General features: G+C 51.1%; 1 protein-coding gene across 1 annotated transcript in view; it reads right to left on the minus strand.

Moving 5' to 3' along the window:
* Positions 1-18,925, minus strand: part of Stk24 (serine/threonine kinase 24) — an 81,988-nt gene that overhangs the window by 26,499 nt on the left and 36,564 nt on the right. Inside the window, exon 2 of the mRNA XM_041666856.1 lies at positions 9,541-9,771. Coding sequence (XP_041522790.1) covers positions 9,541-9,771 — 231 coding nt within the window. The remainder of the gene's footprint in view (positions 1-9,540; positions 9,772-18,925) is intronic.

The following is an 18,925-nucleotide window of genomic DNA, read 5'->3' on the forward strand; positions in this document are numbered from 1 at the left end:
TGCTTTGTGACATCACGGATTCCACAAGCCGTTCTGATTTTGTCCAGGACGAGGGTAACTGCTTTCGTCTGAAATTTACTACGCAGAAAACAACCATGTTTGCACAACCATGGCAGCTGTGCCAGACAAACTGGAATGCAGCTTATGGTGGAGAAGACTGACTGCCGCACAGGGAGGACGGGGTCCCCTGGTCGCCCACACAGAGGAGGGGCCCTGACTGCCGCACAGGGAGGGCGGGGTCCCCTGGTCGCCCACATAGAGGAGGGGCCCTGACTGCTGCACAGGGAGGACAGGGGTCCCCTGGTCGCCCAAACAGAGGAGGGGCCCTGACTGCTGCACAGGGAGGGCGGGGTCCCCTGGTCGCCCACACAGAGGAGGGGCCCTGACTGCTGCACAGGGAGGACGGGGTCCCCTGGTCGCCCACACAGAGGAGGGGCCCTGACTGCTGCACAGGGAGGGGGGGGTCCCCTGGTCAGTTTTAAGCAGCTGAGTGCACAGTAACACAGGGGGAGCCAGCTCATTTCCTCTCCAGGCCACACAGCCCATGTGCAAGAGAGAACCGCTCTGATGCTCACTGCAGGCACAGGATGTGTTCCTCTGGCGGCTGGCTCCCATCTCTTGACTCCGCCCTTTGCTCTCCCTGATCTCCATTTAGCTTTCCCGCCTAGCCTTATTCTGCCTGGCTATAGGTAAATTCAGTTTTATTATAACCACTAAGAGGAATATATATTCACAGTCTACAGAAGGACTATGTGCATACAAGTGTACTTGCTCAACAGCAGACAGGTCAGAGAACAACAGACAAGAACTGGGCCTACTTAGCAGAAAGTGCTGCCTGCTGCGCTATCTGGCTGGCCTTCTCCTTATCTCTGAGGCAGGGTGTCTCACTGAAGCTGGAGCTCAACTGGCCTAAGCTGACAGATGCTCAAGGATGCTCAAAGATCCACCTCGCCCAGCACACAGCACCGCCCAGCACACAGCCTCCACACAGCCAGCTTCTCAGAGGTTAGCCCTCTGGACTCGGGTATCAATTATTAGATACTCTCTTAAGCTACTTCCTAAGAGAGAAGGGGACAAATGACCATCAGTTTACTGCCACTGCTGTGGTTAAAGCCTGAACAAAAGAACAGAGGAGCAAATGATCAAAGCAAGCCCTGCCTATCAGAACCAGCCTGTACTGCTGTAAGGTGTGCCTGGGGGACAGTATGCCCTGCAGCCTCACGAATCAAGGCAAGAGCAGTCTTGTGACGTGCTGGACTGCAGCACAAGGCAAGCTCTCAACCTTGAAGACTGTGGGGCTACGTGAGGTCACCGACTAGGAGAGTGGCATCCTATGAGCTGGAATGGAGACACGAGAACATGCTGATGAAGGTCAGCATGCAAACCCTGCGCAGTTCCAGTGGGAGTGAGGAGGCCTACCAGAGGAGACCTGAGACGGGGAAGAGTATTCGGTCAGCGCACCCCTCCAGCTGTCTCCCCTCGGCAGGGGTATCCACTACCCGACACGTCCTATGAGCTCACTGAGAGGACAGGACTGGGAGAGAGGGAGAAGCCGCCAGGAATGCGGAGAGGTCCTGTGGCTGTGGCCAGTTTCCCTTCTATCTCCTTTGGGAGACGTTCCTAGCAGTTTCCCTGAAAGCAGCTACAAGTAAGGACCTCGCATCCTCGACCTGTTCATCCCCGCAAAGTCTTTATTACTTTCCTTGACGCGTCATAACTGCACGCATTCACGGAGCAGTGTGGCATCTCAAGGCACATGCAGGGCAAACTGGTGACACCGAGGTAACTGGTATTTCACCTCACTCTGCATCACTCCCTCAGGTTGGGAAAAGGTTCAAAATCTTCTCCGCGAGCAAGGCAGAAAACACCAACTAACTGTGGCCAACCACAGTTCCCCCCTACACTGAGACACCGGGAGTTTCTCCTCCACCCACCCCTCACCAAGCTCCGGCAGTCACTGCTCTTCAGCCTGCCCTTTAAGGTCTGCTCTGTGAAGCAGGTCCCTGTGGACTGATGTGTGGACCCAATGTTCGCAGCCTCCTGTTTGCAGGCTCCACGTGTGTTCTCAGTTAAAGTGATCACCCTGTTCTCACCAATCTTTGGACGTAAGACCAGCTGGTTCACTGAGGCCTAGCTCATTCACACCTGCAGTGCCAGCTCTGGAGAGACTGAGGCAGAAAACCCGAGGTCCAAAATGAAGATTTAAAAATAAAACGAAAGCACGGGTAAGGCAGACCAAATGTGAGGCTCCGCGAGCTGCTGCAGAAGCTGTCTCCCTCCCCAGGACCTGAGGCCAAGCGAGGTGCTGAACCTGTGAGCCTGCCAAGAGGTAGTAGAGCCAGGGAAGGCAATAAGTAGGACTAGGTGGGTGTGAGAGGTCACCCTGCCAGACCTAAGGGCAAAGGTCATGACCACTCTGAAAGGACTGTATCACATGACTCCCTAATTCCAAGCTAACGGCAGGGAAAGTAAGCCACCACACCCAAGGTCAGAGAAACCTCAGAAATGTCTGCACACAGATTCAACACAAGTCTGACAGAAAAGCTTCACAGTGACAGACACCCAGATGTCAGTCAGCGTTCACCTCCTGGGGTTTCTCAAGTGCTAGACTGCTCTACCTCCCCTGTGTAGAATATACACAAACCTCACAGCATCCCCACCCTGGAAACAACTAACTATATTTTACCCTAAGAAAATTTCAGTAGCTGTCTTAGTAATGTTTCATGGCTCTTTGTCCTGTCAGCAACATTTTAAACCATTTTCCAGAGGTGGGTGGCAATAGGCACCTGTCACCCCAACGTTTGAAAGCAAGCGGAACCTAGAGTTCAAGACCCTGTCTCCAATGGCAGACAAACCATACATTCAAGGAACCTCTTCAAACTACCACAAAGCTCCAAGAGCAAGCCATCCCGGAGAGTAGCGGGGAGAGCTCAAGCCCCTTAGATTATACGACACAATATGACATAATAGACAGTCTCTCATATGCGCTAAAACCATAGCTAGACAACCTGACAGGCATCAATGTAAACACTACACACGTGTATCGTTGAAGGGTCTGTAAAATGTGTACACTCCCACACTGTTAGCTACCACCCAAGATTGAAAAGATGGATCCGGGGGTTGGGAGCAGACAGACAGGAGAGAGACACCTGTTGGTGCTAAGTTGGCCTCACCAAACTGGGCTCCTACCCAGGCTTCCAGTCTCCCCGACGGCTCAAGTGCTCAGGCTAGAGACCACTTTAAGAGTGATCCAGAACCTGGACGTTGACATCTCCAGGGAGAAGGGAGTGACACATTACATCCTTCAGGAATGCAGCACACCGAGCCTTCCTTAGAGCCTGGCAAGCTCTCGAGAACATGCTATCAAGCCTGCTAGCCCAGACACGCCAAACTTACTTCATCGGGCAGCACCTACTGCTTCTCCTCTGAAGCACTGCAGCTCCAAAGGCAGCCCACAGCTTCCAGCCAGCGCCCACTCCAGGCCAGAGCCAGCTGCCTGGCCTAGCTCAGTACAGCGATGTACATAAGCCACACGCCACGTCACTCCAGGAACTCCACAGGACAACACACCCAGAGTGACTTTGTACAGGGTCTTTCTCAAGAGTCCAGTCTGGATTCACACACGTGATCTTCCTGCCCATCTCCAGTCTCCAGAGTCTTGGAATACCACCAGCACCGCCACATACAACGCACACACCGCGCACGCACCTAGACCTCTCAAGTTCATCCTGATGTCCTCCAGTGGCCACCCTTCCTCTCTGCACACAGTGACATCACATCAGATTCGCCCACAGTCTTCCTAAGACCAACCTGGTCAGTCACACTGTGCTCCAACTCTGAAAGGAAGGGGAGGACGCTGCCACTGTTAGATCCCGTCCCTCACACCCCATGCGATTTCAAACTCAAGTCTCTAACTTTCAGGACCTGGAGATGCGGCTAGCTGAGCTCACTGTGGCCCTGATGCACTGAGCAGCAGCAGCCAGAGAACCTTGACTTCGCGCCTACAACACAGCCCTGGGAAACTAGCATTACCTCCCCACCCCCACCCGGTAGAGTCAGTTCAGTTTCCTTCTTTTTTGTTTCTGTTTTTCGAGACAAGGTCTCTCTGGCGCAACAGTCCTGGCGTCCTGGAACTCTCTCTGCAGACCAGGAAACTAGCCCTGACCTTTCCCCTCCTGCCCCAGATGTGACCTTTTGCGGTGTTCACCAAGCACAACTGACCGCCCTTGCCCCCACAAGCATTCAGAGCCCAGACTGAGGTGGCCTGTCTTTGCTTCACTATATCTAAGAGGTTCTGGGAGCAAGGCCACTTCATGTTCTCTCTGCATGGTAGCCACATGTAACCCTGAGGCAGGGCCCGACAGCCATCCAAGGGCCAAGGGTCACAGAGGACCGCCTCAGGATCCAAACACACCGACACCGGACATCGTGCACAGCTCTAACTACCAGGAGGGAGCTTTCTTCACACAGGAAATTCTCCTGGCTGTTTTCAGAAAGCAAATGCCTAGAAGGACTGCCTGTGGGACAGGGCCACAAGCTACACCCACGGTTCACGCACACCCTCCACACGGGCGAGCTGTGACTTCCCCTGGCCCTTTAAACCTGGAGCAGTGACTCCAGTCCCAAAATGTCAAATCATTTCTCGTGTACCAATATTAAAACAGTATCTTATTTCTTCCACTCCAGTAAAACATGGTGGGATTCTGTCTTTAGAAATAAGAGTAAGAAAGCCTGTGCTTTGATGAGACTTACTAGGTGTAGATTTCTGTATCTGAACCAAGACGTACACATTAGTGAGCAGCCATCAGGATCCCTAAATGTGCTGGAATTGGGACAAAACCAGGGGTCAGACAGCTAGAAGAAGGTCCGAATGAAGGGAAATATCTGTCCGGTTCTAACAGGACCTAATGTTCCTCTGATTGTAACACAGTACAGGCAAGGCAAAGAGCCACAGTGTGTGCTATGGGTGTCTCCCTAGAGAGTGTCTTAGGGTTTGTTTGTATTGCTGTGATAAAACCATGACCAAAAGCAACTTTGTGTGTTGGGGGGGGGGGGGTCATCTCATCTTACAGCTGGCAGTCCAGCATTCAGGGAAGTCAGGGCAGGAGCCTGGAAGCAGGGACTGAAGCAGAAGCGTTGAAGGAGTGCCACTTACTGGCTTGCTCCTCATGGCTTCCTCAGCCTGCTTTCTTACAGCATTCAAGACCAAGGGCACAGAGGTGGCGCTGTCTGTAGTGAGCTGGACCCTCCCACACCAATCAAATGCCCAACTGCCATGGACCAATGTGACAGAGGCATTTCCTCAAACTGAAGCTACCTCTTCCAAAATGGCTCTACTATGTGCCAAGCTGACATAAGACTAGCCAGCACACAGGCTACACACAGAAGCTAAGTGTATTCTGTTGTGCTAATTCAGAATATCTAAGGTCAAGAAAGTGGCCATGTACTATGCTGGAGGAGATAGTCCAGACCTGGACAGACAGACACTAGCCACTCACACCAACGTCTTTCTGTCTCTTTCCTGGGCAGTAAGTATAAAGACTGGTTTCTCATTTCCTCTAGGGCAGGCAGTGAGGGAGGAAACCTGGGAGCTGGCACACCTCTTTTCCTCTCCTGCCGGGAAGATGATGGGCATTCAGATCGAGCATGCTTACCAAAAGCAATCCTCAATCTTTCAAACCAAGAAGTGTGTTCTGCTGGGAGAAGCTCCCTCAGTACTACAAAAACATTGGTCTCGGCTCTATAAGACACCCAAGGAGGCCATGGAGGACAGCTATATAGAGAAGAACTGTCCTTTAAATGGTAACGTCTCCATCCGAGGTCGAACCCCATCTGGTGCCGTAACCCAGACGAAGATACAGACGCCCACTGTCATCGGCTGGGACTATCTTACATCTACAAGTACAATGGCTTTGAGAAGTACCACAAGAACATGTCTGTGCACCTGTTCCCATTTCAGGGATGAAGATACAGATGCCCACTGTCATCGGCTGGGACTACCTTACATCCACAAGTACAATGGCTTTGAGAAGTACCACAAGAACATGTCTGTGCACCTGTTCCCATTTCAGGGATGAAGATACAGACGCCCACTGTCATGGGCTGGGACTATCTTACATCCACAAGTACAATGGCTTTGAGAAGTACCACAAGAACATGTCTGTGCACCTGTTCCCATTTCAGGGATGTGCAGATGGCAACACTGTCACCATGGGAGCGTGCAGGCCCCTGCGCTTTGATGTGATCAAGGCCACCAAGGAGCAGTTTCACAAGTTCTGAGAGGACTCTGGCCAACTTTCATAAATAAAGTTGTTTCTCAACTTTTTTTTTTAAAGAGAGAATATGGCAGAGAAATGCCACTCTAAAGCAAGGTGTGGAATGCACCCAGCACACTGACCCTTCACCAGAATAGGTCCTTCCCAGAAGTCCTCGGGGACCTTTTCAGTATTAACTTCAGTGAATCTTGTGGGTAAAACACCTTAACTTTTAGGAAATGATTTTCAAAAAAAAAAAAAATTAAAACCCTCACTGTAAACTCAGGATCTGAACCCAAAATGAGATAATGACCCCATGTGGGAAGTGTCCTTAATAGTGACACTCTGACAAGAAAACACAGCCAGTGAAAATGACCAGGGTCTCACATGTGACCTGCTTTAGAACTGGGATGATGGCAGAGACCAGGGAAATGTTTCTAAAAGAGCCAGACAACCCACTCTAACACACTAACAATGAGCTCTTAGACATGAATTCCGAGTCGTGTGGCTGAGGTAAGCCCAATCCTCTAGCAGTGGTCAGCGGAGAGGCCGCCTGTCGGTGGAGCACCTGCAGAGGATCGGAGCAGAGACCCTCAACACAGAGATCTGGTAGGCTAGCCAACACCACCAAATACAGCAGCAGGATCCTCTGTACCCCACCCACACCGACCATCCACAACTCCACAGCAGCCCGTGGCCCTGCCTCCGCCCACCCGTCCCATTAGTCCTCGTGCACTGTGGTACAAAGGTCAGTACAGTGGCCCGGGGAGGAGGAGGCAGAGGCACCTGGTTAATATCTGAGCTGATTTACTTTTCCCCAAATTAAATACCTGAACAGCAGTGAATTCTGTTGAAATGGTATGTCGTCACTTTTCAGACCTTCCCGTGCCTTACGTATTCACCTAAGGGGAGAGCTTGGATGCCGTGCTGTCTTTCCCCTTATGCTACTGTGCTGCTTTGCCTAACAAAGAGCTGAATGGCCAACAGCTCGGCAGAAAGGAAGGATGTATGGGGTTGCGGGCAGAGAGAATAAACAGGAGGAGAAATCTGGGAGGAGAGGGAGAGAGGACATCAAGGGTACAGAGCCCAGGGGAAGGTAGACGGGATAACTTAAGACAAGCTGGCTAGGAAGAAGCTAAAGCTGGACATTCGTAAGTTAAGAATAAACCTGTGTATTTATCTGGGAGCTTGGTGGCAGCTCTCCTCACCCCCACCCCCCAAAAGAGAGTAAAAGAAACCAACTCCACAGGTCTTCTGTCTAGGGAATGTATTGCTCACAGTGGGGTGCGTCTTTCCGCGTCAGTTATTCTAAGACCGTCCCACTGAGCCCATGTCTGCGGGCCAACCTGATGTAGAGGAGCCTCAGTGAGGATCTCTGGGGTGAACCGTGTCAAGCTGACAATTAAAACCAACAGTCCCAATGGTCATAATTTTAACCTTGGAAGGAAAAAAAATATTCTACAGTTCTATGACATAAGTATAGATTATCTGGTGTACGAGAAGCCCTAGATTCAATCCCCAGGAAAAAGAAGAGAAGGGAGATTGGTTCACTCTAAGCAAAAATTCCACTTTTTCCTGACCCTATCTCCAAAATTTCCTAACTTCAGATAAGTATTTGCTAAAATATAAGCTAACTGGATTAGCAGTAAAGAATGGAAAAAAAAAAACAAAACAAACCAAGGTTTTACAGCCACCCATAACCATCCAGCTGCAAATATCCAAATTCTGTAAGACTCTTCCACACCTCACAGCAACCTCCGTGAAATCAACCAGGGCCGTCTAAGGCTGCACAGGCCTGGGCATCCCCAGAGCTGAGCTGGGTCCCCCACAGCACGCCTCTTGCGGTGGCACCATTGTTTGCCCTCACTGGATACACACGCGCAGGAGTGAGGCAGGGTGATTCTGATGAGGAAGCGGAGGGATGGACAGCTTTCACTTACTAATCCCCATTTCGTCTTTGCAGCCTCCGCGTGCTTACCATGGTTTGGTTTTTTCCCATTTCACAAACGAGGAAGCAGGGATCAGAAAGAGAACAAGCTCCAGCAGCCCCACACCAAAACGAATGCTGACGAGGTTCAAACCCTGCGCCACCTAACCCTACAAGTCACCGTTTTCAGTTCAAAAGCTGATTGCCATTCTCTCTCACAGCAACAAGGGAATAGCATTACCTCCTCGTTCTCATTTCCTAATACTCAAAATTTTCAACCTCAGACTGATAACCGTCACATTTCCATAAGAACCAAACCCTCTTCTCTCCCTTCACACCAGAGTAGATGTGTCCAGCAGACAGCCAGGAGGGACAGACTCACCTCTGCCATCTTCCTTAGCAAACACTCGCTTCTACATAGGATAGGAGGTTCTGGCTTCCACAGAAATCAAGAGATGTTTTTGCACCAGTTCGTAAGTGTTCTAAATACATCTCCATTTTAAGGACTCCACTTCTGTGAGCCCGCCCTGGGCTCTCTCAGTGATGGATGGATGACCCCAGGAGATCCACCATCAGAGTTTCTATTCAGGGTCAAACCACATGAATGCAGCAGTTCCCAACCCTAAGGCTGCAGCCCTAAACACAGTTCCTCATGCTGCGGTGACCCCAACCATACGATTATTTCCAATGCTACTTCACAATTGTAATTTTGCTGTAGTGATCCTAATGTAAATATCTGTGTTTTCTGACGGTCACAGGCGACCAAAGGGGCTGAGACCCACATTGTATTACTACTAATACAACTTCACCACTCAAAGAATGGGGGAAGGCCAGGGACCCTCCGTAGTGTTCCACTACTGTCCCTTCTGCTTGACCTGATTATTGATTCACCTGGCTTCTTACAAGCTGAGGGTAGACACATTAGTTACTCCGCTACCTCATCAACACCATCAACTCTCTGCAGCATAAAAACAGCACCGCTGCCGTAGGGCACAGCCGACAACTTAACTATGAAGACACACGGGCTAGGGTGGCAGGAGGTTCTGTGGCCACTCGCAGCCACCCTATGAGTGATCAGTGGCTGCTGTTATAAATTAATCAACAGTTTCAACAAAGCCCCCTCAGCTTCTTCTCTGAAACAGAATGTCAACACCAGCTGCTTTCACCAAAAATAAAATCTGGTGAGTGGCATTTTCAATGATAATGGTGCCATCAAAGCCGCGTCTTGAACGCAAAGGTCAAAGACTCTCTCCTTGCTCTGGAAACCTGCTGTGTTATCAGAGTCCTCCACGTCCACCTCCACTCCCCCACTCAGCCCAGTGCGGCACAAGGGGAAGCAGCGTTATTTTTAAGCCTTACCTTCAGATAGGATCCATAGTATTTGGTTACATATGGGCTGTCGCACTGACTCAGCACTGTGATCTCTTGTTGAATGTCCTCTATCTCATCTTCAGCTTCTTCCAGATCAATGATCTTTATGGCAACCACTTTCTGAGTCCGATTGTCAATGCCTTTGAACACCTCACCGAAAGAGCCCTTTCCAATTTTCTCCAGCTTGGTAAAAAGCTCCTCTGGATCCGCTTTGAGGTTCTGCGGAAGAGAAGGAAGGAGATGTCAGAATTCCCAGAGTCACAGTGGGTCCCTACAATGGTGTGTGTTCCCAGGGCCACAGCTGAACCCCCACTCTACCCTGAACGGTGTGAACAGGGCCTGGAGGGACGAGGAGGACCAGGCTGCTGCAACTACGCTCTCCAGGGTCAGGATCTCTCCTGGGTCGTGTCTACCCGTGCGGGTTAAACAAACACTGCAAGTGTGGGACAAGAACAACGCAAACTTTGAATAAAGAAGGCAAAGCCGGAAATCTATACTGAAATGTACCAGGGCAAATATCTAGCTACTTTAAAAACATGATCCTGGGCTGGCACTGATCTGCAGTAGAAGGCTGCGTAGTATTGTGAATCCCTGGGTTCAGGAGGCAAGAGGTGAGAAGTTAGTCTTTTCCAAGCAAAAAAGATCCATTTTTTTTCTCAACCCATCTCCAGCATGTCCTAACACAGATGAACATTCGCTGAACTACAAGTGGATCAGCTCTCACCTAACGGGGGGGAGCGGGGGGGGGACACGGACCACAGTCTAATTCTAACAGACTCTTTCCACCCCAAATAGATACAGCCCTACTTGTCCCTTACAGCTATTCTCTTCACCAGAACTACAGCCAGAACCCACTGCCCACAGGACGTAACCACTAAAATACATTGAGAGCACTTGAGCATGAATCAGCCTGAAGGTGCCACTACATGCAGCACCCATGTCCTAACAATAATCTGGATGCTGGGTCCCAACACCCACACAGCCCTGTCCCAGGGCTCTCAGCAGGGGCAGTCGTTCTGTGTCAAACAGGGAACAAGACACAGTCCTGCCCAGAGCAAAATACCAGTGACACCCAAAACCTGTAACTCCCAAGGACATGAGAAGCCCCAAAGCCAGTCTGGTAAACACATTTTCCTACTGAAAGAAGAGGATGCCGGCTGATCCTTAAAAGTCTATTATTAATCCTTCAAAGAAATCGCATGGGTGGGGCAAGAAAGAGAGCAAGGAGGGGGGCTGAGAGGGAGGCACGAAAGAAGGGTTATCACTGAGCAGTGACAAGGTAGGTCAAAGGCACAGGACATGCCAACACCAGCAACACAATGACAATGACCTTGCTGTCACTGGGTGCCAGCCACTCACACGCTTTCAGAGCTGAAGTTCCAAACATCTGGCTTACAACAGTGTGTAACTTGGGAGCCTCGCTGAGCTACACCGTTTAACAAGAACCAGGCACTGATAATCACATGGAGGCAGAGGGTGTCTACATGCTGGACACGGCACACGCGAAGTGAAACGTGCTGTGGAGTTCCACACAACACATGGAAAAAGGCTGTCACTCAGCACAATGGAAGGGGCTGCCCTGTCACACACAGGCTCACAGGAAGCTAAATGCACTCAACCCCATTCACCTTCCTTTGCACTTGAAACTCAGCACTCTGTGGCTTAGCGGGGGTGACAGACAGAGCAGCCCTGACCTGAACAGCTGCCGTTTCCAGTCCTGCCACTCACGACTTTCTCCAAGATAGTCTGAGAAAGTGCTCGGACCTGAGGGTAGGCTCCCGAAGTGGGGGCTGTTTTGAAAGCTGGTAGGAAAACTTTAAATTTTCCTCCATTTTTAAACTTGCCAGGTTTACTAGGCAAGCACTCTTCAAAATCATTTCTGGAAATATCCCCAAAGGAGGCTGGAGAACATGGGTGGGGCAGCATGTTGCATCAACTCAGCTGGTACCCACATCACACAGGGAGCCAGGACCAAAGACCTGGGTGGGGGCATCCATGTCCCTCCTCCAACAGCCTGGCAGCCCCAAGCCTCTTACCTCCTTTCCTCCAGGGTGCAGTGGAGTGGCCTTCCTTTTCTTCAAGGCTGACACTAATCTCGGGACTTTGGAATCCATCTCTGTACAAAGGTTCACCAGCAGCCCTTCGGGCAGCTCTCCTTCCCACTATTCCTGTCTACTGGCTCCTTGCCCCGGGCAGCACGCTCAGGTTCCTCCCACTTCGGACAGACAAGAAGCACCCCATTTGGCCTCATCAGTTCCCCCACTTCACGTGCTTCTCTGCTGAAGGTTCCTGACCGCCCTCTGCGCCCGCCTGCCCTGGCCACGCAGTCTGGCAAGCTGGTCACCAATGATGCAGCAACCTTCTTGGAGCTTCATCAGCCACTCCCTCTGCCCCTTGTAACCTGGCCTCCATGGCCTGCCCTCAGTCCAGGAAACCACCGAGACCTAACCCCATCCTTCCATTCTTTCTCTATTCCTTCTCCCAGGGATGTCAGCCAGTTCTGGGGCCCAGCGTGTGGGTTGAAGATTCCCCCACCCAGATGAACAGAATCACCTGGGATACTAATCACTCAACCTAGTGAGTGTTGGGGGAGCTGCATCCAATCCACTTTTTTAAGCACTCCAGAAGGTTCTGAGAACTCCTTTCCACCGCCGTAGATGACAGGCCAACACCACACTGTCCGCTCCCACTCCTGCTACCAGTCTGAATGGGACGCTTCCTAGGTCTGAGCTCTTCCCAGACACTGTCACTCACCCTACTGAACTGTCTTCCCACGACCCTCCTCTTCCGCACTGTCTTATGTTCTAGAATAAGCTGAGGAAGTTTGAGGGCCAGGCCTCATTCACCTCTATATCCCAGTAGCCACACCAAGGGCGGCATGAAAATGAGAGTAAATGGTCCCTGAGCAGTAAGAAAACCTGGTTCCCGTAGACACCAACCAGACCCACATCAGAAATCACAGAATAACCTCTCTCTGAGACCGTCCCCTGACACACTTAGAGAAGGGCTCCTGAGAAGGGCAAGCCAGCCTGGGCACACCAACTGCTGGCCTGCTGACTGCTCAATCCTCATGTGTAAACGCTGGTACTTCCTTTGCAGAGTTTTTTTTTTAAAAAAAATAATAATAATTTACAGAAAACCCTTCCAACACCGAAGAGGCCAGTGGAAGCCACTGTTACTAGGTTCCCTGCCTGAGAAGCCAGCCTGCCCTACACACATGGCGGTGAATGCAGCGCCAGTGTCCTTGTAGTCGGTGGTGCGACCTGGAGCCCTGGCACGTGCATGAGCTCATTCCTGCCCAGCACCCACAGACGCAGAAACTGGAAGCTGCCTGGCTTGTCTGTTACTCCACAAAACAGTTAATACAGAGTGAGGATGGAAGCTGTAGAGGGACCATTTCTCACACCCGTGCAGACCTTCCTGTCTGGCCACCGAGGGCTGAGATGACGGCACCTCAGGTCACAGACCCCCGAAGAGACAGAAGTTGCAGCCTGATGCAGTTTGGTGCTGAACCACAAGGGCACACTGTGTGTGTGTGTGTGTGTGTGTGTGTGTGTGGAACACAGTCCTTAGCAGCAGGAGGTACGCTAGCAGAGTGCCCCAAGAAGTCACCGACCCCAGGCCTTCAACCTCATGCACCTGTGTCTGCTATTCTAGCAAACACTAAACCATCACCCCAGAACCTGTGTCTGCCTGGGATTTCTCCAAACCCTGAACAGCTGACAAGGCCAAGTCTTACAGGACCACACAGTTCTCAACTGAAGCCTCTTGAGCACCTGCATCAACACAAAGAAGCCTGTTCTGGCCCCTGGAGCAGCTGCACAGGCACTCCAGCTAACCACAGCCACTAGCCACAGGGTACACAGGCGCATGCATACACCCACACCCACCACTCACACACACCCACACTGAGAGACGGGGTGGGAGAATGGTGTGGCAGCTTGAGTAAGTATGGTCCCCATAGGTTTGCATATGGCTGAATACTAGATCTCCAGCTAGTGGAAGGGTTTGGGAAGGTTCAAGAGGTGTGGTCTAGTTGGAGGAGGTGTGTCAGATGCAGGCGGGCTTTAACTCCTGCCACTCCCTGTGAGCTGTCCCTGCCACCATAGACTTTAGTCTCCTGGAGCTGTAAACCCAAATAAGCATGTGTGTGAGCTGCTTTATCACAGCGACAGAGAAGAACTAGTGTACGAGGCACACAAAACCACACTGTGAACGTCACCCAGTCCGGGATGGCTTGTGGCTCAACAAAGCAGTGTTAAGAGATAAACTGTAGTGTAAAGAGAACACTGTAGGGGAAATGTACTGGGGAGGGAGTTTCCTAAACGGAGAGGGGTTTGGTTGTAATCTATCCCCCATTTTCCTTTCACCCGGTCTATGATGGTTTGGAAAGCAGATGTTTGTCCAATGTGACACCTCATATCTGCTCAAATGTGCCACTGAACACTGCCCTTGGCAAGGAGGGGGTCACCTACGGTGAACAGAGCAGAGCTCCACAGACCGCCTTTCCCACAAGGTCAAGGCCCCGTACCCGGGCAATTCTTGAATAAGCTCATCACATGGCTGGTGTCGTCCCCGGCCAGGAAAAAAGCAATGAGAAAGGTAACCCATCTGAAAAGGGAAGCTCAGGGTTTTACTGGCAGAATTTGTTCTCTGAGAAAAACACACCTCCTTGACAGGAGTGGGGGGGGGGACAAGAAATGCCCAACCACCCTGAGAGTTTCCTTCGTAGAAAAGACTGGGCTGAGCTGAGAAGTCACATCCTCCAACCAGAAAATCTGCAGCTTCTCTGTGTCCCTGAAGGGAAGCAGAACCTGGCTGCAGGAGGCCCACTGGTCCCCAGGGCAGGCGTCAGGGGCCAGGAGGCTCAGCCTTCTCTAACATAGAGGAAGGTCAAGAGATACATACCCGGACACACGCATGGCCCCTCGAGGGGAAAACGACTAGTCATGGTACCCAAGGTTCAGTCATCAGCACGGCTGCAGGCGGGAATCCCCAGTCCACGAGACATAAGGAACCAATGCTCTGAAAGGCAATGATGGTCCCACGGGCAAGTGCACCTAGTCCTGACTGAGACCCTCACAGGCCTCAATCGCCTCCTGTAAGAAGGAGCTGGGATGTTGAAACAGGAGCAGAATGTTCCTCTGCCCCACCTCTCTCTCATACAACTAAGAGTGTGGACTGTGTGTCCCCCAGTCAGGAAGCCTGGCATAACTGAGGGCAATGTCTGCAGACCAGAGGCATGTGCTATGGCTGGCGTGTGGCCCCCAAACCTCACACTGAAATGTGACTGACACTTAACAGTCGTAAGAGGTGGGAACCCCGAGAGACGGTGTGGATGCTGCGCTCTTGACGGGTTAGAGTCATGAAGAAAACATGAACCGGGCAGACTCTTCTGTCTCTCCAGCATGCTCCTTTGGCCTTTCTGTCACGGGACACACAGCAGGCGCCCTGCCACTCTGGAAATGACAGCACGTCTATATTTCACGAATCTGAGGTAATCAGTTAAAGTAACTAAAAATGGATGACGACACTAAAACACTGATTTCTCTAAATCACAAAACCTTTGCCAGCTAAGAAGTCTGGGCCTCGGGAGTCAGATGGAAGCGCAAAGGGCACGTGCCTTGCGGCTCTGGTGGCTGTGTCGTCCTAACTTCCCACCCTTCTCGTCCGAGACCAGGCCGTGTCTCTAGCTCTCAGTCTAACTTTCCAGCCTCCACACACGCAAACCTTATCTTGTTTCTTTCTAATCTGGACAGATTTAGAAAAGCTCCAGTCATTTATAATATTTAATCACATAAAGAGTTAATAACTAAACAAAATAATCAGTTTGAGCCTGGGCTCTGAGAATACGCCAAACTTTTCCCCACCATGCCCAGCTTCTCGAACCCTAAGAAGCCAGTGAAGGCACCCAGAAGAGCCTGGAGTCAACACCTTCACAGAAGCTCTTCAGTGGGTGCGGACAGCCTGGGCTCTCCCTAGAAAAGCTGGTATGGACAACGGTCACGTACACAGAATGACTATACCGGGCTGTCGAGCTGGATCGGTGCCCTCACTGCAGAGAAGGCACAACAGGCTCCCCAACAAAGGCCCGCATCACCATGGACGTCTAAGGGAAAGACCTGAGCCACCATGGAAGTCTAACGGAAAGACCTGCACCACCATGGAAGTCTAAGGGAAAGACCTGCACCACCATGGATGTCTAACGGAAAGGCCTGAGCCACCATGGACATCTAAGGCCTCTCTAAATCCAGATGCTCAGAAATGAGCCTTGAAGGAAAGATAAGTGGCCAACTCCCACATAAAATGTTTGCCACCTACGTCTCCTTTACTCTCAACTCTGCTTTTTGCACACACAAAGAACCTTTTACTTTTTCACTGTGAAAAGCTGTAAGTTCCATCCAGACGAGATGGTAATGAGCCTGTCTAGTTACTGTTCTATCTCTGTAGAGACACCATGACCAAGACACCCATTAAGGCAGGCACAGTTTCCTTGGGTCAGTCCACAACATCATGGGGGGGGGGGGAAGACAGGCACTGGAGCAACAGCTGAGAGTTCACATCTTACTGGAAAGTTCAAGGCACAGCAAGGGAGACTGGGCCTGGCACGGGCTTTTAGAACCTGAGAGCCCACTGGGGTCCCAATGACACCTCTCCTCCAATAAGGCCACATCTCCTAAGCCTTCATGAACAGCCCATCTCAGACCACACCAAAGCCTAGAGGGACGTTAGGACAACTCATAAAGACCAGGCTACGCTGGCTGTTATCCAGGCAAAAGGCCCCCTGAAGAGCAAGGTGGCGGCAGAGGGCCTCGAGCAGCCATTCCTAAAGGAAAGCTGGCTTCAGACTCACCTGGCTTGCCGAGCGTGTCATGGAAATGGCCTGCCGGGACACAGATGTGGTCCAGCACATACCTAGCGCACACAAGGCCCGGCAGCTAGTACATGTCCTAGTATCCGCTCTCGGAGCAGACAGTACAGCTGGCGATCAATCTCTGGTCAACAGCAAACAGCTGGTGCTCTCTGGAAGCCCTGCTGCCTGACTATGGTGCCCTGTAGGTTAGACAGCGTCTAGCTACAGTCTCAAAAGAACAATTTGTGCATCCAAGTCCAGGAGCAGCTGAACATCGACCCAGGATGGTGACCGGATTTCAAGTAAATGAGAAAGACCATCTGAGAGCATTTCTCTACTGTATATTCACCCTGTGCACAGTGGGTACTTCAGCGCGTGCGCGCTCGCACTCTCTCTCTCACCCCTAATAGGAAGCAGAGCCTGACCTCTCCGTGCAGGCTGGTGGACAAGCTCACCAGCCACATAGGGCTTCTAGGGCTTCTGGGGCCTCTGAGAAAACGCGGTGTGCAGTGCTCTACCACGCTGGGCCCAGGCTTCCGCTGCACTTACTATACTTCAGACCCCTGGAGAGAATTCATTACAATAGTTCTATGATGACTTAAGTACTTTGTGCTTTAAACCTGAATAGCTATTACCATTTTCTTTCAAGCCATCCTGGTAGTGAAAGATGAAGTCCTCACAAGCCCTGCGGTGCTCGGTGCTCGGTGCTCGGCTCTAAGAGCCCACTCTGCTCAGGGCAAGCACACACTCCCACCACAGCTGAAGCTAAGCATCCCCTAGTCTCTCCATGAAAGCAAAGCCCCTGCCTAGGTCTATGTCAATCACCATCCCTGACACTACAATTTGCTTCACGGGTCTGGACCAGGGAAGTAAGTTGGTAGCAGGCATGGCAACCTACTCCTCTGAACCTGGCAGACAACCCTCAGCCTAGAGCTCATTCTCCTGAAGGTGAACTGGGTCACAGAATCCCCGCCTTTCACTGCTGCTGTTTTTTACTCTTTTGGATCTTTCCTCTTGGGGCCACAACCCAGCTCCCAAGCAACTCACACATGGAGGCTATTCTTAGGTATGAATGCTCAGACTTGGCTTAGCTTGTTTCTTGCCAGCTTTTCTTAAATAATCCCCAACTACCTTTTGTCTCTGGGCTTTTATCTTTCTTAATTCTGTAAACCTTACTTTCCTTCTTTCCCTGTGGCTGGCTGGGTGACTGGGTGGCTGGCCCCTGATGCTCTCCTTGCTCTTGGTTCCCCTTCTATTTATTCTCTCTGCCCACCGGCCCCGCCCATCCTTGCTCCTGCCTCACTATTGGCCATTCAGCTCTTTATTAGGACCATCAGGTGTTTTAGACAAGAAAAGAATCCCAGCTTCACAGAGTTAAACAAATGCAGCATAAACAAAAGTCACACAACTGACAATAATATTCCAACACTTCTCCCTAACTAGATTCCATAGTTACTCAGAAATTTTGTCTCCCCCACCAAAAAAAATTTGGGGGGGGGGTATTTCTGTGTCCCTGGCTCTCCCACACAAGATTGCCAATGACATTCATGACTACCTACCAGAAACCCTGTTCCCAATTCCTTTCTTACCCTTACACCTAAAACTATGACCACCGTTCTTCTAAATGATTTCTCCAAACCCTCCATCTTTACAGCGGCCTCCTCCACCTACTTCAAAGGTCTGATGATCAACAAGAGGACACAGGCAACAAACAACACAATGAGCACACCATGCACACACATGTACACGTATGCACGCACACTGCACAGACTCAACACAACTGGGCTATTTCTTTAGGCTGAACTTTTTCCAGGTGAACTTCATACTATGTTTCTAATTTTTAATACAATGATTTTCCTCGTGGGTAAAAAACCTTCAAGATAACTGGCAAGCAAAAGACATTCCTGAGCCCCACTCTGCGGGCTAAGCTGCACATCAGTCTCCATCAGCTCTCGGTGGGGACGGTAGTCCTGGCAGCCTGCACGCGTGGGGTCTGCCAACCGGAAGCTCCCACACTCTGCCAGGGTTAAAGTTCAAACACAGTTCCCCCACAGCTGTTCTTTTTATGAACTCAGACATATACACACAGAAGTCAACATAAAGCTTATACATCAAAAGACCTAATAAAAGCCAAGTGTCCTCTTATAGGGAGTTATCCAGGGAAACCTGCAGCCAACAGAGGTCTCTGCAGCTCCCAACACACAGCTAACAAAGACAGTCACAGCCTCCTGGCTGCCCCAGAAAGCTTCACGAGAGCTGCCCCACTTTACAGGGACCCTCACCTGAGTGCCTGTGCCCAGACCCACGTCAGGTCATTCTGTCACGAACACAGGACTGGAAGCTCCTGGCTGCAGCCACCCTCTCTGACCCTGGCCACCGTGGGTTCCTGGTGTGGTTCCTCCGACCTGGACCTCGTCCTCAAACGTGCTAATGCGTGAGTGGGCTTGGGTGGACATCACCACCAGCACCCCACAGGGCCTGCCACTCCTCCACAGTTCTCAGTCTTGGTGAGAGGTACTG

This window comes from Microtus oregoni, unplaced genomic scaffold, assembly GCF_018167655.1.
Source record: "Microtus oregoni isolate MIOR12 unplaced genomic scaffold, Mior012 000001F_ref0000356, whole genome shotgun sequence".
NCBI classification, from domain to species: Eukaryota; Metazoa; Chordata; class Mammalia; order Rodentia; family Cricetidae; genus Microtus; species Microtus oregoni.